Below are 26,897 nucleotides of genomic sequence, written 5' to 3'. Positions count from 1 at the left end.
TTTGGCAGGCTACTTTCTACTACTGGTATGACAGACCCAGGGAATACCCTGGCAGGTTCTTATCAGTATGGGCAGAAAAGGAGCCCGATTGCGGCTGTGGTTGCATTCATGCACAGGACAGGACATGGCTTGGTACACTTTGGCGGAATGGCTGGTGATGGGTTTTGCAGAAAGAGGCCCCATTCCTCATGGAGCTGCAATCCTCAGCAGAGAACCCAAGTCTCCTCTTCCTGAAGGATGCACCACAAGCTTCTCTCTCCTCCCTCCCTCTTGGCTCCATCCAACGGTCACTGGTGTTTGCCTCCCCAGGCATCCAGGCTGTGCCAATGCTTTCAGCTGTCTGCCTTGATGCCATTACTCCTTCCATTAACTAGGCAGAAGACAGCAACCTGGGGCAGGGCTGCCACAAGGGGAGACCTAGACAGGCTGCAGGAATGAGCCCACAGGAACCTCATGGCATTCTAGAAGGACAAAAGGCAGGTCCTGCACAGGAGGAGGAACAAGCTCTTGCAGCACTACAGACTGGGGGCTTGACTACCCTCTGATCCTGGATCCCCTGGACCTCCTCTGAGTAGGTCTGCCCCCAGGGCAGGCTCAGACATGGGCGGTGGAAGGGAAGGGACACACAGGCCTCAGCCTCCTGGCTGAGCTCAGGAGCTCTCTTGAGTGTTTTGTGGAGGGAAAGAAAGGGTTACAGAAAACATCTTCCCCCTGGCTGGGACTCATCTCTAGGTCCCAGGCAATATGTCTTCTCCTAGCATTAGAGCTTCAGCATGCCTCCTCTGCCATGTCCGAAAGCCCTCCTCAGGCAACAGCACAAGCCAGCACCACTAGGGGGGTAAGGAAGCTCCCCCTCAACAAGTGAGGACTGGAAGGAACCGGCACTGCCATGCGGCTGTGCATGCTCAGGAAGGGGACTTGCTCACAAGGGCCCTGTCTCCGGAAACATCTCCCAGACTCCATCAAGGAGGCAATGCATCCCTGCTGCATGAACAAAGCTTCTTCCTTGCCCTGCAGACATGGGAGACAGCTGGGACACACCCCAGGAGGGCAAGAGAATGCCTTCAGCAGGCAAGCTTCCTGGGAGAGACTCTCCCTGCCCAGGACAAGTCATGCTCTAATTTGGGATTGGCCACGTGCCGCGCTTTTGGCTTGAGGCCAAGCCAGAGTGCCTGCTGTCTGCAGGCCTGAGCACCATGCATGCCAAATCCCCCTCTGGGCAAGCAGCTCCATCTGAGCTCCAAGCTCAAGCTGTGCCATGCTCCAGGCAGCCCCAACAGCCATTACCCTGAAGCATGACCTTCTGGCCAGTACTCTCACAACTTGGGCATTTCAAAGCTGCAGTATAGCCCATCTGCCTATGCAGGCAATGAGCTGTGACTATTGGAGTAGGCTGGGAGCCAGGCCAGCAGGAGAAGGATGCTCCTTGTCCCTTGGTAAAGGAGCCTTCGGGCATCTAGAAGGGCACTCCAAAGAGAGGAGGATATGTGCACTTTCTATCTAAGAGGCTCTAATTGTGGTGAATGCATTTCCAAAGGGACAGGTACCATGCTCTCCAGAACTTAGGACTAATATACTGTCCCTACTTATGTGTTCCTCCCAGGGGAAATGCTTGACCTCTTATCCTTGTACTTGAAAGGAGCCTTTGCAGCCAAATGGTCAGGTCAGAAATGAGGAAATGAAATGGCAGAGTTGACAGAAACCAAAGTACAATCTGTGCCATTAGCTAAGATATTTTGCATTTGAGGTGACTCTGCTGGAAAATTACGACCCGCATAGAGTAAGTGAGGGCCTGGGGCAGTGCAGGAGAGGTATAAATGCAGCCCCATTTCCTCACTCTCTTCATCCACTCCTGTCACCTCCATCTCCTTGGGATCAAGGTGAGTCTGAAGCCCTTTCTCCTCCACTTCATCCTGGGGGATTTCTTAGCACATGCCTGCCCCTTCATCTTCTCTTGGGTCTTGGGAAAGCTAGAAATGGGAGAGGGAAGGGAGCAGTAGGTGTCGCGTGGAGTGAAGCTGGGTTCTGGCTGAGGTATATCTGAAGCTATGGGCTAAGTGGGGAACTTCCTGTGCTGGGATATTCTGATCAAGGACATTGGTGCCCAGGGGAAGGAGAAGGCTGTGAGCCTCCTTTCACAGCTGCCAGCTCCCCAAACAGCATGTGCTGTTGCTATCCAGTGGTGGGCTGGCAGGTTGCTCCTCTCATCTTTGTGCCCCTTTGTGCCCTCCCTCCCATCAGGTGCACGTCCTGCCCCGAGACATGTCCTGCTACAACCAGTGCCTGCCACGCCTGCCATGTGGACCCTGTGGCCCGACCCCGCTGGCCAACAGCTGCAATGAGCCCTGTGTCAGGCAGTGCCAGGACTCCAACGTCTTCATCCAGCCCTCTCCCGTGGTGGTGACCCTGCCCGGCCCCATCCTCAGCTCCTTCCCGCAGAACACCGCCGTGGGATCCTCCACCTCTGCTGCCGTTGGCAGCATCCTCAGCTCCGAGGGAGTGCCCATCTCCTCTGGGGGCTTTGGCCTCTCCGGCTTTGGCAACCGCTACTGCGGCAGGAGGTGCCTCCCCTGCTAAAGGACCACAGAAATTGGTAGCAGAGTGGGCACAGAGCATTGGCTTCTTGTGTTCAGAGGGACCAAAGAACCCCAACACCCCTTTTAGAAAGGATGGGGTCAGCCATAGTGCACGCTCTCATCTGCTCCTGGTGCTTCCTGCACTAGGGCCTCCTCCCGGAGTAACCTCGTTTCCCTCTTTTGACTCGAATATTAAAGTTCTGCTGCATCCCAGCCTTCGCCTCTGAGTTTTCCTTCCCCTGCAGACACTCCAGACACCAGCTGTCAGGGCCAATGCTCTGGGGATGTCAGGGGGCATGTGGGACACATGGGGACCATTAACATTTCCCAAAGGGTGAGGCCCTGTGCAGTAGAGCCCCTTGGGAAAGCACAGTCACTCACACGTGAGGGAGGTGCCCATGAGTTCTGCAGGGCCCCTGGCCATCAGGCCCAGCTTTGCTGCCTCTCCTGGCGTGCCATCTCGGCCTCAGTGCACATCCTGCTGAAGGTGGCATGTGGCCACTGCTGGCCTCCAGTGAGGAGCCAGAACTGCAGGAAGCCCTGGGAGGGCAGCAGCTATCTTTATGTTGACCCAGGAGTTTTTCTCACTCTTGGTCTTCCAACCCTCTCCCGTACCCTGCTGCAGTTGTAGTGTGAGCGAGTAGGTGGTGGGTGCTTAAATGCTTGCTGGGGTCAGCCCACCACACAGGCTCAGGAGTGCATGTCCTCCATCTCCTACTCTTTCCATCTGTTCCCAGAGCTTCCTGGAAAACTTTGTGGGGAAGAGGGAGGCAGGGAGAGACAGAGGGGAAGAGAAGTGGCAGCAGGTGCTGGCTGAGTGTCTCCAAGGTCCATCCATGAGCTCCCCAACATAGCACCCAGAGCCCAGTTTGGCAAATGCCTTCCTGCCAGCCCGCCCTCATGCAACATCATCTATCTTGCAGCCTTTTTATGGCAGCAGATGAAAAGCTGGCCCATAAAAAGTTGCTTGAGTGGTAAACCCATCCAAAGAGAAGTTACTCCCAGCAGTGTTCCGAGACACCGAGGACACCAATGACATCCTGGGCTGTATGAGCAGAAGCATAGCCAGGAGGTGAAGGGAGGTGACAATCCCACTCTGCTCAGCACTCCTCCAAATGCAGCTAAAGCACTGTGCCCAATTTTGGTCTCTGTTTCAAGAAATACATTGTTCAAGTAGAATGAGTTTTGCTGATGTTGTCCAGGATTTTCAGGTAGCCAGAGCAATTCGGTAATGAGGAGAGTCTGGGGTTACAGGCTTTCCTTAGTGTGTGGAAGATCAGGTTTTGGTTGGAGACCATAGAGCACCTTTGGAGTAGCTACAGTGAAGTCCTGAAGAAGACAGAACCAAGCTCGACAGCATGCCAGTGCATGGCTAAAGAGATGAGACCATGTGCTTACACTGAAAATATAATTGTGTTATTGGTATTATTTTTTTCCTAAAGCCAAAGCATGGCATGTAACAGCCGCTATGAAGAAAATTAACTCTATCCCAGCCAAAACCAGGACAATATCCACCCCTTATTTCATACCATTTACATCACTCTCAGATCCTGTGCTTTCTATTACATCCTAATTAATTTCCAGCTCTCTTGCCTTTTGATATTTACACACTGATGTCACTCCCTTAGCCTATGGACCATCCTTCTAAAGTGTCCTGTTGAGTTTATTTAGTCCATGACTTTGGGCTCCATCTTTCATAAGAGTCCTTTGGGGCAGAAGAGACGGTGTATAGAGATGAATTGTTGCATGCAGAAGCCAGCTCTGGTTTCATCACTGCTGCGCTTGTCTGGTTCTATCACTGATGTACTTCACTCGGTTCCATCAAAATTCATTCTTCTGGATGACTCTTACTGTAATACCATTGATGTAACTTATAGCGACTATAGTAGCAATGGCATACAGTATATAATACTATATAATACTATAACAATTAAAATAACACAATTCAAATCATTGGCTATTCTCACCCCAAATTAAATCTCTTTGAGGGTACACGTTGGACTTCCCCATCCTTCCACATTACTCACCAAGTGCACCCAGGGCCTTGAGCAAAAGCAATCCCATGGTTGGATCTCCATTTGCCTGAGGCAGGAATAACCCAGACTGTCTTCCCCAGCATGTTATTTATGGGGACTTTATCTCCTGCAGTATGTAACAGTTTTGATTGGGCAGGGCCAGCTTGGTTGGCAGATTGCCTAGTGTTGACTAACCAGGGGGCCTTTGTTAAATGTGTATCCCAATGTTGGAATGTCCCAGCATCTATTGCTCTTAGTAAAGTCTTTAACAGTCCATTGTATCATTTGATTTTCCCAGAGGCTGGTGCATGAGAGGGGATGTGATATACCCAATCAATGCCATGCTCTTTGGTCCAGGTGTCTGTGAGGTTGTTTCAGAAATGAGTCCCATTGTCCAACTCATTTCTTTCTGGGGTGCCATGTCACCATAAGACTTGCTTTTCAAGGCCCTTCAGCAGTTTCTGCAACTTGCTGTATAGGACTCCATACAGCAGACTTCCACCTCCAATGCTTTTCAACAATTCAACAGGACCCATCAGTGAACAGAGCATATTGCTTCTCATTTTCTGGTAGTTTATTATACAGAGGGGCCTCTTCAGCATGCGTCACCTCCTCTTCTGGTGATATTCTGAAGTCACTGTGGAGCACATCTCCACACTGCAGACCCCAGTGGAGCAGGTGGATGTGGCCTGAAGGAGGCTGTGGCCCATGGAGAGCCCCTGTAGGAGCAGGCCCCAGTCTGGAGCTGAAACCCATGGACAGAAGCCCATGCAGGAGCAGGGGATCTAGGGGGAGCTGCTGCCTGTGGGGGACCCATGTTGGAGCAGTTTGCTTGTGATGGATGGACCCCGTGGTACAGACCCATATTTGGAGCAGTTCTTGTAGAGCTGCTGCCTGTGGGTAGCCCATGCAGGATCAGTTTGGCAAGGATGGCATCCTATGGGGGGGACCCTACACTGGAGCAGGGGTGGAGTCACCTCGAAGGAGCAGCAGAGTTGAAGTGTTATGGACTGACCACAGCCACCATTCCCCGTTCCCATGCGCTGCTTGAGGGAAGGATGTAGAAGAGGGTGGGGGGAAGGTGTTTTTAGTTTGTTTTTGTTTTTCCACTGTTCTACTCTGCTAGTGATAGGTAATAAATTGCATTAATCTGCCTACTCTGATGAGTCTGTTTTGCCCATGACAAGACTTGGTGAGTGATCTCTCTGTCCTCATCTTAACCCTTGAGCCCTTTCCATCATATTTTCTCCCTCTTTTCCTTTGAGGAGCGGGAGTGAGAAAGCAGTTGTGGTGTTTAGCTGTCCAGCAGGGTAAAATCACCACAGTGACATACAGCGTCTTCCTTGGAGGAATCTCTTTCCTTCACGCCTGACAGGAGTAGCCTTCAGAGACTAAAGGATCATGCCCCTTTTCTAATCACTTTGTAAATTTCCCCTTCCCTAGAAAGGGATCCCAGCTGCTTGGCTTTCCTGTCCTCTAATTTCAGGCTACTGGCCCCCGTATCCCAGCATTGGAGCAGCCAGCTGGCAATGTGCTCACCTGGATGATGGCTGAAATCTTTTTGCATATCATGTTACAGATCACCCAGGGATAGGGACCTGGTGGTTACTGGTGCTTTTACGACATCTTCCTTTTCCTGTTCCTGTGATGGTCCTGCTTTGGAGAAGCCTGCCTCATCTTCTTCTTCCTCCTTCCCTTCTGAGTAGGAGTTTCTTTCCTTACTAAATGAGCTGACTTTTGCATACATTGCTTTGTCTTACATATAGGGGCAACTGATGCCAGCACAGTTTGATTCTCTTGTTCAGCTGCAGGGTCTGTCACGAGGGTTGGAGTGGCAGTTGGAATAGCTGCAGAGACTGTTGCAGGGACTGGATCAGATCCAGAGAGATTTTCTTCCCTTTGAAGGTTCTGAATAGTATTGAATATTGTTTGATAGGCACAGGCCAGACACCAGCACAGTGCAGCAAGCTGTAAATCTCTGGCATTTCCAGGATCGGGGTATACCATTTTAAAACATTTCATCATCTTTTTAGGATTCCGTATTTGTTCAGGGGTGAATTCCAAAACCACCAGAGGTGACAATAGTGATAAATACCTGCCCATATCCTCCCACGTACCTTGTCACTTATAACCATCCTGCCTCAGGGCAGATTTCTGGGTGGAATTTTTAAATAGTTGTCTAGCTACAGACATGTGGAAACACGTGTAGGAGACATAGCAATAGGATCCTGCTAGTTTGAACATGCCCAGAATATTCAAAAATTTTAAAAAACATTTCAACTCACCTGGAGTAAAGGGTGTGCTTGTTAATAGTTTCTACAGTAAGACTCCTGAAGTGCTAAACTGATGGCCATACTGAGTACAAATACTGGATTAAGTTCACAGTCAGTGTAATATGAGCACATGCTATATACAAACTGGCAGAACCATAAACAAACTTAGGCCAGGACCAGAGATAATAAACAAAAAGAAAGGAATTAAGAAAAATAACCTTGGAAGCACATAAATCAACATTGTGAAAAACAACAACAACAAAAAATCAACATTGCAACCACCAACTATTAAACTAATATCATGTTTATAACAAATCTTGTTTTAACACAGTCTGGTCAGATCTGTCATTATCTGCGCTTAATCTGTCATTATCTTTGCACTCCTGTTGCAGTTTAAACTGGCAGAATGCTAAGCACCAATGAGTCATTCACTCTCTTCCTACCCTGCTAAGTAGGATGGGGGAGAGAATCAGAAGGAAAAAAAAAAAACAACAACTCATGGGTTGAGATAAATAGAGTTTAATAGGATAGAAATGGAAGGGAAAATAAAGATAATAATAATGAGAACTATATATATAAGTGTATAAAAGAAGTGATTTAAAATACAATTGTTCACCACCTATCATCCAATGCTCAGCCAGTCCCTGAGCAATCGTGTCTCCCCAGCCAGCCATCCCACACAGTTCTTATTGTCCATCATGACATCATATAGTATGAAACATCTCTTTGGCCAGTTTGGGTCAGCTGTTCTGGCTGTAGCTCCTCTCAGCTTCCTCTACACCCCCACCCTTTTCAAGAAGGGCAAGAAAGATCCTGGCAATTACAGGCCTGTCAGTCTCAGTTCAGTGCCTGGTAAAATTATGGAGATGATTAGTCTGGGAGTTACTGAAAAATGCCTAAAGGACAACGTGGTCATTGGTCAGAGCTGACATGGGTTCACTAGGGGAAGGTCATGTCTAACAACTTAATTTCCTTCTATGACAAGATCTCTCAGCTAGTTGACCAAGGGAAGCCAGTCGATGTAATGACCAGAATACGGTAAGATAAAAAGTTAATAAGATGGGTGAACAATTGTCTGATGGGTCAGGCCCAGAGGGTTCTTGTAAACGGGGTTACATCAGGCTGGCGACCTGTCACCAGTGGGGTTCCCCAGGGCTCCATTTTAGGACCAGTCCTCTTCAATGTTTTCATAAGCGATATGGATGAAGGACTTGAAGGTTTTTTGAGCAAGTTTGTGGATAACACCAAATGGGGTGGAGACGTTGACTCTGTCAAGGGTGGTGAGGCCTTGCAGAGAAATCTGGACAAATTAGAGAACTGGACAATCACCAACAATATGAACCACCAAAAAGAGCAAGTGCTGGATCCTGCACCTGGGAAGAGGCAACCCTGGTTATTAGTTCAGAGTGGGGGATGAGATGCTGGAGAGCAGCCCCACAGAAAACAATCTGGGGGTTTTGATTGACAGCAAGCTGAACATTAGCCAGCAGTGTGCCCTGGCAGCCAGGAGGGCCGACCATATCACAGAGTGGTCAAGGAAAGTGATTGTCTTGCCCTACTCTATGCTGGTGTGGCCTCACCTGGAGTACTGTGTGCAGTTTTGGGCACCACAGTATAAGAAAGGCATAAAGGTGTTAGAGAGTGTCCAAAGGAGGACAACAAATAAGGTAAAGGGTCTAGAGGGGAAGACATAGTGAGTGGCTGAAGTCACTTGGACCAGTCTAGAGAAGAGCAGGCTGAGGGGAGACCTCATTGCAGTCTACAACTTCATCATGAGGCGGAGTGGAGAGGCAGGCACTGATCTCTTCTTTCTGGTGACCAGCAATAGGGCCCAAGGGAACGGCTTGAAGTTGCGACAGGGTAAGTTCAGGCTGGATATCAAGAAAAAGTTCTTCACCAAGAAATTGGTCTGATAATGGAACAGGCTCCCCAGGGAAGCGGTCATGGCACCAAGCCAGGCAGAGTTCAAGAAGCATTTGGACAATACTCTTTGACACATGATCTGATTTTATTTTATTTATCTATTTATTTATTTATTTTTGGTGGTCCTCTGGGGACCCAGAATTGGACTGGATGATCCTTATGCGTCCCTTCCAACTCAGATATTCTATGATTCTATGACTTCCCACTGGAAGACCAGTATGAGAGGATGAAAAGTCTTGACTTAGTGTAATAACTGTCCTGCCAAAACTAAATCTTCAGGGTATTATCAACATTATTTGTCGTCTAAATCTAAAACATGGCACACGGCAGCCACTACAAAGAAAATTAACTATCAGCTAAAATCAGGACACCATCCCTAAACAGATACATTTAGAAACTAGAAGGTAAAATGATGCATCACAAAGCCTGCACACTGCAGGCCTCTATTAAGTATTGCTCAGCAAAACTGCCAACAACACCCCCCCGCAGACCCACCACTGAGCAACATGTCTTTCCCAGGGAAATGGTCTTCAGGGAAAAGGATGATAAAGAGGCACAAGCTGGGATGCAGTAGAACTTTAATGAGTCAAAAGTGGGAAACAAAATTGATAGGGGAGGAGTCCCCAGTGCAGGGAGCACAAGGGGCAGATGAGAGCGTCAACTGTGTGGCCATGGTGGGCATCCCGCCATCTGCCCATCTGCCCACTCCACTGAGGGAGAAGGGACAGAATGTCCTCTCTTAGATGACATTGTCAGACCCAGAGCCTAGTGGAGCAGCACTGAGCAACAAGGACACAGGTGGGAAAGGAGAGACTGCAGGAGGGGTAAGGCAGGCATGGGCCATGCATTCCGAGAGCCCAGGCTGGACCCATCCTTACGAAAGGGGTGGTGGGGTAGGTTGGCGCCTCTTAACACAACAAGCCAATGGTCTGTGCCCAGTCCACTACCAACTTCTGGGTCCCTGAAGGTCTTTCTCCAGGGCCATCGCCGGCAGCTTTAGCAGGGGAGGCACCTTGTGCCGCAGTAGCGGCTGCCGAAGCCGGAGAGGCCAAAGCCTCCAGAGGAGATGGGCACTCCCTGAGAGCTGAGGATGCTGCCAACAGCAGCGGAGGTGGAGGATCCCACAGCGGTGTTCTGCGGGAAGGAGCTGAGGATGGGGCCGGGCAGGGTCACCACCACGGGGGAAGGCTGGATGAAGACGTTGGAGTCCTGGCACTGCCTGACACAGGGCTCATTGCAGCTGTTGGCCAGCGGAGTCGGGCCACAGGGTCCACATGGCAGGCACGGCAGGCACTGGTCATAGCAGGACATGTCTCCAGGCTAGAGATGCACCTGGTGAGAGAGAGGGCCTGGAGAAGCATGAGGGTGAGAGAGGATCAGCCTGCCAGCCCACCCCAGGAGAGCCATGGCACGTGCTGTCTTGGGGCCTGGCAGCTGTGAAAGGAGGCCCTCAGTGTTCTCCTTCCCTTTGGCCCCAATGTCCTTGGCAAGAATATCCAGTTTGACGAAGATCCCCATCTAGCCCATAGCTTCAGATACACCTCAACCGAGATCCAGCTTCTCTTCATGCCACGCCTGCTGAGCCCTTCCCTCTCCCAGAACTAGAGACCCAAAGACCCAACAGAGTATAAAGGTGCAGGCATGTTCAGAGAAATCCCCAGGGATGAAGAGGAAGAGAAAGATCTTGAGACTCACCTTGTTCCCAAGGAGATGGAGGCGAGAGGAGTGGATGAAGAGAGTGAGGAGATGGGCCATCTTTTATACCTCTCCTGCACCGCCCCAGGCCCCTCAATCACTCTATGCAGGCCGTATTTTTCCAGCAGAGTCACCTCAAATGCAAAATATCTTAGCTAATGGCACAGATTGTACTTTGGTTTCCTGTCATTTCATTTCCTCATTTCTGACCTGACCATTTGGCTGCAAAGGCTCCTTTCAAGTACAAGGATAAGAGGTCAAGCATTTCCCCTGGGAGGAACACATAAGTAGGGACAGTATATTAGTCCTAAGTTCTGGAGAGCATGGTACCTGTCCCTTTGGAAATGCATTCACCACAATTAGAGCCTCTTAGATAGAAAGTGCACATATCCTCCTCTCTTTGGAGTGCCCTTCTAGATGCCCGAAGGCTCCTTTACCAAGGGACAAGGAGCATCCTTCTCCTGCTGGCCTGGCTCCCAGCCTACTCCAATAGTCACAGCTCATTGCCTGCACAGGCAGATGGGCTATACTGCAGCTTTGAAATGCCCAAGTTGTGAGAGTACTGGCCAGAAGGTCATGCTTCAGGGTAATGGCTGTTGGGGCTGCCTGGAGCATGGCACAGCTCGAGCTCATGGAGCTGGCTTGGCCAGAGGGGGATTTGGCATGCATGGTGCTCAGGCCTGCAGACAGCAGGCACTCTGGCTTGGCCTCAAGCCAAAAGCGTGGCACGATGGCCAATCCCAAATGAGAGCAGTGACTCGTCCCTGGGCAGGGAGAGTCTCTCCCAGGAAGCTTGCCGGCTGAAGGCATTCCCTTGCCCTCCTGGGGTGTGTTCCAGCTGCCTCCCACGTCTGCAGGGCAGGGAAGAGCTTTGTTCATGCAGCAGGGATGCATTGCCTCCTTGATGGAGTCTGGGAGATGTTCTCTGTAGCCAGCGCCCTTGTGAGCAAGTCCCCTCCCTGAGCATGCACAGCTGCGTGGCAGTGCCGGTTCCTTCCAGTCCTCAGCTTGTTGAGGGGGAGCTTCCTTGACCCCCCTAGTGGTGCTGGCTTGTGCTGTTGCCTGAGGAGGGCTTTGGGACATGGCAGAGGAGGCGTGCTGAAGCTCTAATGCTAGGAGAAGACATATTGCCTGGGACCTAGAGATGAGTCCCAGCCAGGGGGAAGATGTTTTCTGCAACCCTTTCTTTCCCTCCACAAAACACTCAAGAGAGCTCCTACACACAGCCCCATCTCTTTAGCCAGGAGGCTGAGGCCTGTGTGTCCCTTCCCTTCCACCGCCTATGTCTGAGCCTGCCCTGGGGGCAGACCTACTCAGAGGAAGGTCCAGGGGATCCAGGATCAGAGGGTAGTTCAGTCCCCAGTCTGTAGTGCTGCAAGAGCTTGTTCCTCCTCCTGTGCGGGACCTGCCTTTTGTCCTTCTAGAATGCCATGAGGTTCCTGTGGGCTCATTCCTGCAGCCTGTCTAGGTCTCCCCTTGTGGCAGCCCTGCCCCAGGTTGCTGTCTTCTGCCTAGTTAATGGAAGGGGTAATGGCATCAAGGCAGACAGCTGAAAGCATTGGCACAGCCTGGATGCCTGGGGAGGCAAACACCAGTGACCGTTGGATGGAGCCAAGAGGGAGGGAGGAGAGAAAAGCCTGTGGCGCATCCTTCAGGAAGAGGAGACTTGGGTTCTCTGCTGAGGATTGCAGCTCCATGAGGAATGGGGCCTCTTTCTGCAAAACCCATCACCAACCATTCCCCCAAAGTGCACCAAGCCATGTCCTGTCCTCTGCCTGAATGCAACCACTCTGTTGCACTTTTCTGCCCATTCTGATATGATCCTGCTGGGGTATTCCTTTGAACTCTCATACCAGTAGTAGGAAATAGCCTGCATATCCTCAGAAATGAGGAAATGAAATGGCAGATTTGATGGAAACCAAAACAGAACCTGTGCCATTAGCTAAGATATTTTGCATTTGAGGTGCGTCTGCTTGAAAATTATGGCCCATGTAGAGTGATTGTGGGCTTGGGGTGGTGCAGGAGACGTATAAAAGCGGCCCTATCTACTCCCTTTCTCATCGAGTCTTCTCGCCTCCATCTCCCTGGGAACGAGGTGAGTCTGAAGCCCTTACTCCACCTCCTCACCCTGGTGGATTTCTTAGCACGTGACTCTGACTTGATCCTCTGTTGGGTCTTGGGGTCACTAGTCATGGGAGAGGTAAGGCAGGTGTGTCATGGAGAGAAGTTGGGCTTGTCTGAGGTGTTTCTGAAATTATGGGCTAAGTTGGGATCTTCCTGGGCCTGGACATTCTAACCAAGGCTGTTGGGGAGAAAGGGAGAATGCTGTGAGCCTTATTACACAGCTGCCAGCTCCCCAAATACAATTAGCTATGGCTCTTCCCTGGTGGTCTTGCAGGATGCTCCTCACTCACCCCAATGCTCCTCCTGTGCCTCTCTCCCACCAGGTGCAGCTTCTGCTCTGAGACGTACTACTACGACCAGTGCCTGCCGTGTCTGCCATGTGGACCCTGTGGCCCGACCCCACTGGCGAACAGCTGCAATGAGCCCTGTGTCCAGCAGTGCCAGGACTCCAATGTCTTCATCCAGCCCTCTCCCGTGGTGGTGACCCTGCCTGGCCCCATCCTCAGCTCCTTCCCGCAGAACACCGCCGTGGGATCCTCCACCTCCGCTGCTGTTGGCAGCATCCTCAGCTCTCAGGGAGTGCCCATCTCCTCCGGGGGCTTTGGCCTCTCCGGCTTCGGCAGCCGCTACTGCGGCACAAGGTGCCTCCCCTGCTAAAGCTGCTGGTGATGGTCCTGGAGAAAGACCCCCAGGGACTCAGAAGTTGGTACGGACTGGGCACAGTGAATTGGCTTCTTGCATTGAGGTGCCAAACACCCCCAGCACCCACTGCAAATGGATGGGGCCAGCCTGGGCTCTTGGAAAGCACGGCCCATGTCTGCCTTTCCCCTCCTCCACTCTCTCCTTTCCCACCTGTGTCCTTGTCGCTCACTGCACCTCCACTGGGCTCAAAGTCCGACAGCGCCATCCTAGTGTGGACCTTCTGTCCCTTCTCCCTCAGAGGAGTAGGCAGATGGGATGTAGGTGGGTGCGTAGGTGGTGGGATGCCCTCCGTGGCCACATAGTACACGCCCTTGTCTGCCCCTGGAGCTTCCTGCACTGGGTAATCCTCTTGGTGTGACCTCGTTTCCCCTGTTTGACTCTAATATTAAAGTTCTTCTGCATCCCACCCTGTGCCTCTGAGTTGTCCTTCCCCTGCAGCTGCTCTTCCAGTATGCCTGGGGAGAGAGGTGATGCTGACGGGTAGTTCTGGGAGCGGGTGGTTGCTGATGCTCATGCTTAGCAATCATTAACACAGGCTTGCATTCAGAATGCTTCATGCATCAGGTCACCATCTGGATTCTAAATGTCTGCTTACTTAGAGCTGGATGGAATTATCCAACGTAGTTGAGTGGCTTCTATGCATTTTGCTGTCCACACTGTTTCTTTTCATCTGATTAGCATAATGGCATGAAACAAGTAGTAAGTAAGGAGGGATGACTACGTCCTTGACAAGGTGGAGGGCATAGCTGCCCAGGAGAAGCCAGGAAATCCCTTCCTAACAACAATACTGCAGAGCTTGCTGTGCTTGGTCAAAGTCTTTCTTGCTACACAGCCCCAAACTGGGTACAATGTTCTAGATGCATTTGGAGGAGTGCTGAGCAGGGTCGGATTGTCACTGCCCTTGAGCTCCTGACTATGCTTCTGCTCATACAGCCCCGGATGTCACTGGTGTCCACAGTGTCTGGGAACACTGCTGGGAGTCACTTCTCTTTGGATGACTATACTACCCAAGCAACTTTTCCTGGGCCAGCTTTTGGTCTGCTGCCATAGAAGGGCTGCAAGATAGATGGTGTGGCATGAGGGCTGGCTGGCAGGAAGGCATCTGCCAGACTGGGCTCTGGGTGATCTCAGCGCTGCTTTGGGAGCTTGTGGATGGCCCTTAGAGACACTCAGCTAGCACCTGTTGCCCCACAAAGTTTTGCAGGAAGCCTTTGGAACAGATGGAAGGAGTAGGGGAAGGAGGACAAGTACTGCCTATGAACCCATGTGGTGGGTTGACCGTGGCAAACATCTAAGCACTCACCAACCACTTGCTCACACCGCAGCCTCAGCAGGATAGGGGAGAGAGCTGGAAGACCAAGAGTGAGGAAAAACCTCCCAGTTGATATAAATCGTGGAGTTATAGAATATCCCGAGTTGGAAGGGACCCATAAGGATCATCGAGTCCAACTCCTGGCACCACACAGGTCTACCCAAAATTTTAGACCATGTGACTAAGTGCACAGTCCAAACGCTTCTTAAACTCCGACAGGCTTGGTGCAGTGACTACTTCCCTGGGGAGCCTACCTCTTCCATGATGTCTAACCTAAACCTCCCCTGCCTCAGCTTGACACCATTCCTGCTGGTCCTATCACTGGTAACTAAGGAGAATAGATCGGCATCTGCCCCTCCACTCCCCCTTGTGAGGAAGCTGTAGACTGCAATGAGGTCTCCCATCAGCCTCCTCCTTTCCAGGCTGAACAGGCCAAATGACCTCAGCCGTTCCTCATACATCTTCCCCTCTAGGCCCTTCACCATCTTCGTCGCCCTCCTCTGGACACTCTCCAACAGTTTTACATCCTTTTTGTGCTGTGGTGCCCAGAACTGCACACAGTACTCGAGGTGAGGCCGTGTCAGCACAGAGCAGAGCGGGACAATCACTTCCATCAACCGACTAGCGATGCCATGCTTGATGCACCCCAGGATACGGTTGGCCCCCCTGGCTGCCAGAGCACACTGCTGGCTCATATTCAACTTGCTGTCAACCACAACCCCCAGATCCCTCTCTGCAGGGCTGCTCTCCAGCGTCTCATCACCCAGTCTGTATGTATAGCCAGGGTTGCCCCATCCCAGGTGCAGGACCCAGCACTTGCTCTTGTTAAATTTCATGTGGTTGGTGATCGCCCAGATCTCCGATCTGTCCAGATCTCTCTGCAAGGCCTTTCCACCCTCATCCGAGTCCACAACTCCTCCAAGTTTGGTGTTGTCAGCAAATTTGCTCAAAACACCTTCTAGTCCTACATCCAAATCATTTATAAAAACATTGAAGAGGACTGGCCCTAAAATGGAGCCTTGGGGGACCCTGCTAGTGACCATCCGCCAGCCTGATGTGGCCCCATTTACCACAACCCTTTGAGCCTTGCCCATCAGCCAATTGCTCACCCATCGTATGATGTTTTTGTTTAGCTGTATGCTGGACATTTTGTCCAGTAGGATCCTATGGGAAACTGTGTCAAAAGCTTTGCTGAATTCCAAAAAGATCACATCAGCTGGTTTCCCTTGATCGACTAGATGGGTGATCTTATCATAAAAGGAAATCAAATTTGTTAGGCAGGACCTACCCCTCGTGAACCCATGTTGGCTGGGACCAACGACTGCACTGTCCCCCAGGTGCACTTCAATAACTTCAAGGATAATATTCTCCATAATTTTACCAGGCAATGACATGAGACTGACTGGCCTGTAATTGCTAGGGTCTTCTTTCTTGCCCTTCTTGAAAATTGGTACATTTGCCAGCTTCCAGTCTACTGGGACCTCTCCAGATTCCCAAGACTGTTGAAAAATAATTGAGAGAGGTCCCATGATGATGTCAGCCAGCTCTTTAAGCACCCTGGGAAGAACCCCATCCGGACCAATGGACTTGTATGGATCCAGGTGGAGCAGCGAATCCCGCACACGTTCAGGGTCAGTTGGGAGTTTATCATTCCCACCATTATGGTCCTCCAGCTCAGGGCTTCCTGGATCCTGAAGCCCATCATCAGCGTTGAAGACAGAGGCAAAGAAGGCATTAAACGTCTCTGCTTTGCCTATGTCCTTGTCTATGAGGTGACCTTCCCCATCAAGTAGCGGACCTATGTTTATTTTGGTCCTCCTTTTTCTTTTCACATATCTAAAAAAACCCTTTTTATTGTATCTCACAGACTTGGCCAGCTTCAACTAATTGGGCTTTGGCCACACGAATTTTCTCCCTACAAACGCAATCAGTGTCCCTGTATTCCTTCCATGTTGCCTGACCCTGCTTCCAGCAGCTGTACATTTTCTTTTTTTTGCCTAAGCTCCAGTAGAAGATCCCTGGTCAGCCAGGCCAGCCTTCTGCCCCGCCTGCTTGACTTCTGATATTTTGGAATTGCCTGATCCTCTGCTTTTAGGAGGCAGTGCTTAAAGACTGACCAGCACTGATGGACGCCAATGCCTTCAAAAGCAATTTCCCAGGGGACCTTGCTAACTAGTTCCCTGAGCAGCCTGCTTTCCCATATCCAGGGCTGAAGTTTTGGTGGAAGTTTTCTGTCTGTCACCAAAAATTTTAAGCTCAACCACTTCATGGTCGCTATGCCTGAGACGGCTGCCAATTGCCACGTCCCCCACAAGACCCTCTCTGTTCTCCAGCAACAGATCTCGGAGGGCACCTTTCCTAGTTGGCTCCCTTCACACCTGCACTAAGAAGTTATCATCTAGGTGCTTTAGGAAGCTCCTAGACTTGCTCATGTCAGCCATGTGGTAATCCCAGTTGACATCTAGCAAGTTGAAGTCCCCCATAAGGACAAGGGGAGTTGATATAGAGGCATCTTTTAGTTCTGCAAAGAATAATTCATCGGCGTTATCATCCTGGCTGGGTGGTCTGTACTAGATTCCCACGACATTCCCTTTATTTGTTCATCCCTTAAGCCTTAATCAGAGGCTCTGAACTTTGCCATCACCAGCTTGAAGTTCCACACAGTCCAGCCCCTGCTTCATGTACATCGCCAGCCCGCCACCTCGCCTACCCTGCCTGTCCCTCCTGAAGAGCCTGTAACCATCTATTGCGACACACCAGCCACAGGACTCATCCCACCAGGTTTTGCTTATGCCGATGATGTCATAGCTGTGGGATTGGGCCAAGACTTCTAGCTCATCCATTTTATTCCTCATACTGCATGCGTTTGTGTAGAAGCACTTCAAATGTGCCTCACTGCATGCAGCACCTTGTGAAGCAAAAGTCTCTTAATAAAGACAGCTTAAGAGGGGAATGGTAAACAAAAGAGGAAAAGCAAGTGACGCAAAGGCAATGTTTCAGCACCTCCCACCAGCAGACCAATGCCTGGCAAGTCACTGCAGAATGGCTACTTTGGAACAACTGTCCCCTGGTTTGTTGCTGAGCATGATGCGATATGGCATGAAATATCCTTTTGGTCAATTTGGGTCAGCTGTCCTAGCTGTGTCCCCTTCTGAGCACTTCCCATTCTGATGGTTACACATTGCTGGCAAACTAAACTTCACCAAACTGCTCTCTTACTCCCCATCATAAAAGGATGAGAAAGGTGGGAGAAAATACTATAGGGAAAAAAAGTCTTCTCACATATGGAGAAAATGACAGTGGAATTCAAAGAAAAAGAAAGAGAAAAACAAGAAAAGATGTGCAGAAGCAAAGAGAAAACAATTATTCTCTCCTCCCCATCAGTATGAAATTTTCAGCCACGTCTTGGGAAGCTAGGCCTCAATAAGTGTAGTGGTTGTAGTGGTTGTTTGGGAGGATAGATGTTTTCTTAATGAGAGCACCCCTTACCCTTTCTCATCTTTCTTTCTTTCTTTTTTTTTTTTTGGTTGTGATGACAAGCGGTGTGGAATAGCCCTTTGGTTGGTTTAGCTCAGCTGCCCTGGCGATATCTCCTCCCCACCTCTTGCCCACTCCCTGCCTCGGGCCCTTGGGGGGCTTGTAAAGAGTATTGATGATACGCAAGTACTGCTCCATAATAGCCCAAACATTGGTGAGATAGCAATGCTCTTCCAGCTCCAAGTGCAAAGCACAGCACTCTAGGGGCTGCTATGGGGAAAGTTAACAGTCTAGCACTTGCTAGACTGTTCTCTGGGGTTGCAGAGAGGAAACATAGAAGGCCTTGACACTGAACTAAATCATTGGTGTGTCACCTCCACTGTTTTAGCCACACAATCAGAACACAGCACCATATTGCCTATGGTGAAGACAACTGCCTCCATCACAGCCAGAACCAGTACAGCCTGCTTCCCCCACTCCCTCTCCTGGCCTGCTCTGGGGCCATTTTCTGCACAAGTCTCCCCGCCCAGCACAGCTGCCCCCAGAGCAGAAGGAATTGCCACCCCTCCCCTCACCTCTCTTCCTCTCCCCTGCTGCCCCCTTCCCAGGAACCTGCGTGGCTGCTGCCCTCGCAAGGTCTCCTGCAGCTCTGGCTCCTCACTGGAGGTCAGCAGTGGCCACATGCCACCTTCAGCAGGATATGCACTGAGGCTGAAATGGCACGCCAGGACAGAGAGGCAGCAAAGCTGGACCTAATGGCCAGCGGCCCTGCAGAACTCATGGGCACCTCCCTCATGTGTGAGTGACAGTGCTTTCCCAAGGGGCCCTACTGCACAGAGCCTCACCCTTTGGGCAATGTTAGTGGTCCCAATGTGCCCAACACACCCCCAAACGTCTCCAGAGCAACAGTATCGGTTCCAACAGCTGGTGTCTGGAGTGTCTGCAGGGGAAGGAAAACTCAGAGGCGAAGGCTGGGATGCAGCAGAACTTTAATATTCGAGTCAAAAGAGGGAAATGAGGTTGCCCTGAGAGGAGGCCCGAGTGCAGGAAGCACCAGGGGCAGATGAGAGCGTGTGCTGTGTGGCTGTGGTGGGCATCCCGCCAGCTGTCCATCTACACACTCCACTGAGGAAGAAGGGCAAGAAGGTCCTCTCTAGGCTGACGTTGTTGGACTCAGAGCCTAGTGGAACAGTGCTACACAGTAAGGACACAGGTGGGAAAGGAGAGAGTGCAGAACGAGAAAGGCAGACATGGTCTGTACTTTCTGAGATCCCAGGGTGGCCCCATTCTCTTGCGAAAGGTTTTTGGGTTAGTTTGGCCCCTCTGAACAGAAGAACCAATGGTCTGTGCCCAATCCGCTACCAACTTCTGGGTCCCTGGGGGTCTTTCTCCAGGGCCATCGCCAGCAGCTTTAGCAGGGGAGGCACCTCCTGCCGCAGTAGCGGCTGCCAAAGCCAGAGAGGCCAAAGCCCCCGGAGGAGATGGGCACTCCCTGAGAGCTGAGGATGCTGCCAACGGCAGCAGAAGTGGAGGATCCCACGGCGGTGTTCTGCGGGAAGGAGCTGAGGATGGGGCCGGGCAGGGTCACCACCACGGGAGAAGGCTGGATGACGACGTTGGAGTCCTGGCACTGCTGGACACAGGGCTCATTGCAGCTGTTGGCCAGCGGGGTGGGGCCACAGGGTCCACATGGCAGGCATGGCAGGCACTGGTTGTAGCAGGACATGTCTCGGGGCAGGAGGTGCACCTGGTGGGAGGGAAGGCCCGGAGGATCATGGGGGTGAGTGAGGAGCAGCCTGCCAGCCTACCTCAGAAGAGCCAGGGCTAATTGTGTTTGGGGAACTGTCAGCTGTCTAAGAAGGCTCCTCATTCCCTTTGGCCCCAACGGTATTGACAAGAATGTCCAGGCCCACAAAGCTCCCCATCTAGCCCATAGCTTTGGAAACACCTTAGCCTAGCCTCCGCTTTTCTCCATGACACACCCATACCGCTCTCGTGACCCAACAGAGGATGAAGGCACAGTCATTCACAAAGAAATCCCCAAGGACACTGAGGACAATAAAAGGGCTTCCGACTCACCTCTTTCACAGGGAGATGGAAGCAGGAGGAGTGGATGAGAGTGTGAGGAGATGGGGCCTCTTTTATACCTCTCCTGCACCGCCCCAGGCCCACAGTCACTCTACACAGGCCGTAATTTTCCAGCAGACTCACCTCAAATGCAAAATAGCCTTCCTAATGGCATGGGTTGTGCTTTGGTTTCTGCCAACTCTGCCATTTCATTTCCTCATTTCTGATCTTCCATTTAGCTTCAGAATAGTCTTTTAAGTAACAAGATGAGAGGTCAAGCATTTCCCTGAGTGGGAACATGTCAGTAGGGGCAGCAGATGAGTCCTAAGTTCTGGAGGGGGTACTGGGTTTACGTGGTTTTGGTAATGTGGGTCTGCAGGGCTGGCCTCTGTGAGGGGTGTCCAGGAGCTGCTCCATTTCAGATAACCAATATCTAACACGGGACATGCCAATGTCCAGAGCCGATCCAAAACATGATGTTCTTTGTGGTTCTGTGAGAGCAGAATTAAGAAAAGGAAAACTACTCCTGCACAACAACAGCTGGGAGATAGAAGAGTGAGAAAGAACCTTGAAAATACCAAGGTTACTAAAGAAGAAGGGGGAGGAGGTGCTCCAGGTGCCAGAGCAGAATATCCCCTGAGGCATGTGAAGAGGTCCATGCTGGAGCAGGTTATCCTTCTATAGCCCATGGGTAGCACGGTGGAGCACATCTCCACACTGCAGCCCATGGAAGATCCCCCAGTGGAGCAGGTGGATCTTGCCTGAAGGAGGCTGTGGCCCATGGAGAGGACCACAGTGGTGCAGGCCCTGGGCCAGAGCTGCAGCCCGTGGACAGGAGCCCACACAGGAGCAGGGGTTCTGAGGGGAGCTGCCGCCCATGGGGGAACCTGTGTTGGAGCAGTTTGCTCCTGACAGATGGACCCCGTGGTATGGACCCATATTTGCAGCAGTTCTTAAAGAGCTGCTGCCTGTGAGAAGCCCATGCAGGAGCAATTTGGGAAGGAATAAATCTTGTGGGAGGGACCCTAATTTGGAACAAGTGCAGAGAGTTACTGTGAAGGAGGGGCAGAGTCGAAGTTTGATGGACTGACCACAGACCCCATTGCATGTTCCCACATGAGGGGAAGAATGTAGAAGAGGGTGGATGGGGGGAAGGTGCTTTTAGTTTGATTTTAGTTTTTCACTGCTCTAGCTTGTTAGTAATAGGTAATTAATTACATTAATCTCTCAATTCTGAGTCTGTCTTGTCCATGACAATAATTAGTGATTGATCTCTCTGTCTTAATCTCAACCCTTGATCCCTTTTCATCGCACTTCCTCCCCCTTTCCCTTTGAGGAGGGGGAATTAGAGAGCAGTTGTGATGGAGCTCAGCTGCCCAGCTGAGTAAAACAGCCATAGAGTAGGTCAGAAGGGGTAGAAGATGAGTCCCAAGTGCTGGAGGGGTCCTGCATATATATCCTGCTGCCTATGCAGTGCCCTCCTGGATGACCAAAGCCTCCTTCGCCTGAGGACACAGCACATCCTTCTACCACTTGGCCTGGCTCCCAGACTGCTCCACCAGTCACAGCTCATTGCCTGCATAGGCAGATGGGCTGTGCTGCAGTTTTGAAATGCCCTGGCACAAGGCTGCTCCTTCTGGGGTGACATGTTGTCTGCTTGTTTGACCTTGTTCCCTCTTGTGGCAGTGTCCTGGGCTCTTCAGGCAACCCATGTTGTCAGCTGCTGTGAGGAAGGCAAAGGTTGCTCTCTTGAGCCCAATGATTGCCCACCAAGTCCTGGAGAATGAGGTCCATTCTCACTACCAGAGGACTGAGTTGTGCATGGGGACAGTGTCTTGCTCCACCACTCTCCTTGCCATACCAAGCACTTTGGCCAGACTCGTTCCCTGACCAGTAGCACACCCAAAGACCTGCCCTGTTGTGTAAAACATGCTGACCATCCTGTGAGCTGCCTGAGTTATGAGAGTACTTGCCAGAAGGTCATGCTGGTGGATGATTGCTGTTGGGGCTGCCTGGAGCGTGGCACAGCTCAAGTTCGGGCTCGCATGGAGCTGCCTGGCCAGAGGGGGATTTGGCATGCATGATGCTCAGGCCTGCAGACAGCAGGCACTCTGGTTTGGCCTCACGCCAGAAGCGTGGCATGTGACCAATCCCAAATTAGAGCATGACTTGTCCTGGGCAGGGAGAGTCTCTCCCAGGAAGCTTGCCGGCTGAAGGCATTCCCTTGCCCTCCTGGGGTGTGTTCCAGCTGCCTCCCATGTCTGCAGGGCAGGGAAGAGTTTTGTTCATGCAGCAGGGATGCATTGCCTCCTTGATGGAGTCTGGGAGATGTTTCTGTAGCCAGGGCCCTTGTGAGCAAGTCCCCTCCCTAATCATGCCCAGCTGAGTGGCAGTGCTGGTTCCTTCCAGCCCTCGCTTGCTGAGGGGGAGCTTCCTTGCCGGGGGGTGCTGGCGTGTGCTGTGGCCTGAGGAGGGCTTTGGGACATGGCGGAGGAGGCGTGCTGAAGCTCTAATGCTAGGAGAAGACATATTGCCTGGGACCTAGAGATGAGTCCCAGCCAGGGGGAAGATGTTTTCTGCAACCCTTTCTTTCCCTCCACAAAACACTCAAGAGAGCTCCTACACACAGCCCCATCTCTTTAGCCAGGAAGCTGAGGCCTGTGTGTCCCTTCCCTTCCACCGCCTATGTCTGAGCCTGCCCTGGGGGCAGACCTACTCAGAGGAGGTCCAGGGGATCCAGGATCAGAGGGTAGTTCAGTCCCCAGTCTGTGGTGCTGCAAGAGCTTGTTCCTCCTCCTGTGCAGGACCTGCCTTTTGTCCTTCTAGAATGCCATGAGGTTCCTGTGGGCTCATTCCTGCAACCTGTCTAGGTCTCCCCTTGTGGCAGCCCTGCCCTGGAGTGCATCAGCTGGACCTCAGTTGCTGTCTTTTGCCAAGTTAGTGGAAGTGGTAATGGCATCAAGGCAGACAGCTGAAATCATTGGCACAGCCTGGATGCCTGGGGAGGCAAAGACAGGTGACCGTTGGATGGACCCATGCAGGAGGGAGGAGAGAGTAGCTTGTGGCGCATCTTTAATGAACAGGACCTTGGATGCTCTGCTGAGGATTGCAGCTCCATGAGGAGCGGGGCCTCTTTCTGCAAAACCCATCACCAACCATTCCCGCAAAGTGCACCAAGCCGTGTCCTGTCCTCTGCCTGAATGCAACCACTCCAGCACTCAGTGTCCTTCTTCTGCCTTTACTGATACGATTCTGCTGGGGTATTCCCTGGGTCTCTCATACCAGTAGTAGGAAATAGCCTGCATGGCAGAATAGGCATATCAAAAATGAGGAAATGAAATGGTAGAGCTGATGGAAACCAAAATATGACCTGTGCCATTAGGAAGCCTATTTTGCATAGGAGGTGAGTTTGATGGAATAATATGGCCCACATGGAGTGACTGTGGGCCTGAGGTGGTTGCAGGAGAGATATTAACGTGGCCCTATCTCCTCACTCTCCCATCCACTCCTCTGACCTATGTCTCCTTGTGAACAAGGAGGCAATGCATCCCTGCTGCATGAACAAAGCTCTTCCCTGCCCTGCAGACATGGGAGGCAGCTGGGACACACCCCAGGAGGGCAAGGGAATGCCTTCAGCAGGCAAGCTTCCTGGGAGAGACTCTCCCTGCCCAGGACAAGTCATGCTCTAATTTGGGATTGGTCACATGCCACGCTTCTGGCGTGAGGCCAAGCAAGAGTGCCTGCTGTCTGCAGGCCTGAGCATCATGCATGCCAAATCCCCCTCTGGCCAACCAGCTCCATGCGAGCCCGAACTTGAGCTGTGCCATGCTCCAGGCAGCCCCAACAGCCATCACCCTGCAGCATGACCTTCGGGCAAGTACTCTCATAGCTCAGGCAGCTCACAGGATGGTCGGCATGTTTTACACAACAGGGCAGGTCTTTGGGTGTGCTGCTGGTCAGGGAACGAGTCTGGCCAAAGTGCTTGGTATGGCAAGGAGAGTGGTGGAGCAAGACACTGTCCCTGTGAACAATTCCTCTGGTTTTCGGCTCAGGAGAGCAACCTTTGCCTTCCTCACAGCAGCTGACAACATGGGTTGCCTGAAGAGCGCAGAAGACAGCCACAAGAGGGAACAAGGTCAAACAAGCAGACAACATGTCACCCCAGAAGGAGTAGCCTTGTGCCAGGGCATTTCAAAACTGCAGCACAGCCCATCTGCCTATGCAGGCAATGAGCTGTGACTGGTGGAGCAGTCTGGGAGCCAGGCCAAGTGGTAGAAGGATGTGCTGTGTCCTCAGGCGAAGGAGGCTTTGGTCATCCAGGAGGGCACTGCATAGGCAGCAGGATATGCAGGACCCCTCCAGCACTTGGGACTCATCTTCTACCCCTTCTGACCTACTCTATGGCTGTTTTACTCAGCTGGGCAGCTGAGCTCCATCACAACTGCTCTCTAATTCCCCCTCCTCAAAGGGAAAGGGGGAGGAAGTGCGATGAAAAGGGATCAAGGGTTGAGATTAAGACAGAGAGATCAATCACTAATTATTGTCATGGACAAGACAGACTCAGAATTGAGAGATTAATGTAACTAATTACCTATTACTAACAAGCTAGAGCAGTGAAAAACTAAAATCAAACTAAAAGCACCTTCCCCCCATCCACCCTCTTCTACATTCTTCCCCTCATGTGGGAACATGCAATGGGGTCTGTGGTCAGTCCATCAAACTTCGACTCTGCCCCTCCTTCACAGTAACTCTCTGCACTTGTTCCAAATTAGGGTCCCTCCCACAAGATTTATTCCTTCCCAAATTGCTCCTGCATGGGCTTCTCACAGGCAGCAGCTCTTTAAGAACTGCTGCAAATATGGGTCCGTACCACGGGGTCCATCTGTCAGGAGCAAACTGCTCCAACACGGGTTCCCCCATGGGCGGCAGCTCCCCTCAGAACCCCTGCTCCTGTGTGGGCTCCTGTCCACGGGCTGCAGCTCTGGCCCAGGGCCTGCACCACTGTGGTCCTCTCCATGGGCCACAGCCTCCTTCAGGCAAGATCCACCTGCTCCACTGGGGGATCTTCCATGGGCTGCAGTGTGGAGATGTGCTCCACTGTGCTACCCATGGACTGCAGGGGGACAGTCTGCTCCACTAGAGGCCTCTCCATGGGCCGCAGGGGAACTTCTGATTGAATGGAGTCAAATCCAGCTGTTGACCGGTCACGAGTGGTGTTCCCCAGGGTTGTCGGTGTTGGGGCCCATCCTCTTTAATATCTTTGTTTATAAAGACATCATAGCCCTGGAGTGTGTCCAGAGAAGGGCTACAAAGCTGGTGAAGGGTCTGGAGCACAAGTCCTGGGAGGAGCAGCTGAGGGAACTGGGGTTGTTTAGTCTGGAGAAGAGGAGGCTCAGGGGAGATGTTACTGCCCTCTACAACTACCTGAAAGGAGCTGGGGGTCAGCCTCTTCTCACAGATAACTTGTGATAGGACTAGAGGGAATGGCCTCAGGTTGCGCCAGGGGAGGTTCAGATTGGAAATGGGGAGAAATTTCTTCTCAGGAAGAGTAGTTAGGTATTGGAAGGGGTTGCCCAGAGCGGTGGTGGAGTCATCATCCCAGGGGGTGTTTAAAGAAAGATTGGCTGTGATACTTGGGGACATGCTTTAGTGGATGATATTGGTGGTAGGGGGATGCTTGGACCAGATGATCTTGGAGGTCTTTTCCAACCTCAATGATTCCATGATTCTATGATTCTGCTTTAGGACCTGGAGCACCTCCTCCCTCTCCTTCTTCACTGACCTTGGTGTCTGCAGGGCTGTTTCTCACTCCTCGCTGTCCCAGCTGCTGTTGTGCAGGAGTAGTTTTCCTTTTCTTAATTCTGTTCTCACACAGCCCAAAAAAACATTGCATATTGGCTTGGCTCTGGACAGCAGCAGGCCAGTTTGGAGCCAGCTGAAACTGGCTCTTATCTAACATGGGGCAGCTTCTGGGTCTGTTCAGCGTTGAGAAAAGAAGAATGAGAGGGGATCTTAATAATGTTTACAAATATCTTAAGTGTGGGAGACGGAGGGATCTGGCCAACCACTTTTCAGTGGTTTGTGGGGACAGGACAAGGGGCAATGGCCAAAAAAATGATCACAGGAAGTTCCGCACCAACATGCGAAAGAACTTTTTCACGGTAAGGGTGATGGAGCACTGGAATAGCCAGGCCAGGGAGGTTATGGAGTCTCCTTCTCTGGAGATATTCAAGTCCCGTTTGGACGCTTACATGGGCAACCTGCTCTAGGGAACCTGCTCTGGCAGGGGGGTTGGAACCGGTGATCTCTTGAGGACCCTTCCAACCCCTACAATTCTGTGATTCTGTGACATCTCTAACAGAGACCACCCCTGCAGAACCCCGTTACCAAAACCTTGCCACGGAAACCCAATACACCCTCCAGCACTTAGGACTCATCTGCTGCCCTACTGACGTGTTCCCGCCCAGGGAAATGCTTGACCTCTCATCTTGTTACTTAAAAGGAGATTCTGATGCCAATTGGGCAAATCTGAAATGAGGAAATGAAATGGCAGAGTTGACGGAAACCAAAGCACAACCTGTGCCATTAGGAAGGCTATTTTGCATTTGAGGTGAGTCTGCTGGAAAATTACAGCCTGCGTAGAGTGACTGTGGGCCTGGGGCGATGCAGGAGAGGTATAAAAGAGGCCCCATCTCCTCACTCTCTTCATCCACTCCTCTCACCTCCATCTCCC

At 51.5% G+C, this 26,897-nt stretch overlaps 2 protein-coding genes and 1 pseudogene across 2 annotated transcripts; 2 read left to right on the top strand and 1 right to left on the bottom strand.

The window, feature by feature from the left end:
- Positions 1-147: 147 nt before the first annotated feature.
- LOC118258233 (feather keratin 1-like) lies at positions 148-2,577 on the top strand (annotated as a pseudogene).
- A 5,256-nt stretch (positions 2,578-7,833) lies between these two features.
- Positions 7,834-13,263, top strand: LOC118258230 (feather keratin 1-like). The gene is made up of 2 exons (XM_035566894.1): positions 7,834-7,902; positions 12,930-13,263. Exons 1-2 carry the CDS (start codon positions 7,889-7,891, stop codon positions 13,261-13,263), a joined length of 348 nt encoding a protein of 115 aa, XP_035422787.1. The 5' UTR covers positions 7,834-7,888.
- A 6,245-nt stretch (positions 13,264-19,508) lies between these two features.
- On the bottom strand, positions 19,509-21,958 carry LOC118258234 (feather keratin 1-like). The gene is made up of 3 exons (XM_035566898.2): positions 21,935-21,958; positions 20,177-20,329; positions 19,509-19,844 (listed from the first exon to the last, which is right to left on the bottom strand). The coding sequence occupies exons 1-3, from the start codon at positions 21,956-21,958 to the stop codon at positions 19,509-19,511; spliced, it is 513 nt and encodes a 170-aa protein (XP_035422791.2).
- Positions 21,959-26,897: the final 4,939 nt, after the last annotated feature.

The sequence above is a fragment of the Cygnus atratus genome, chromosome 25 (assembly GCF_013377495.2).
Source record: "Cygnus atratus isolate AKBS03 ecotype Queensland, Australia chromosome 25, CAtr_DNAZoo_HiC_assembly, whole genome shotgun sequence".
Taxonomy (NCBI): domain Eukaryota; kingdom Metazoa; phylum Chordata; class Aves; order Anseriformes; family Anatidae; genus Cygnus; species Cygnus atratus.
This window is presented reverse-complemented; position numbering and strand designations above follow the sequence as displayed.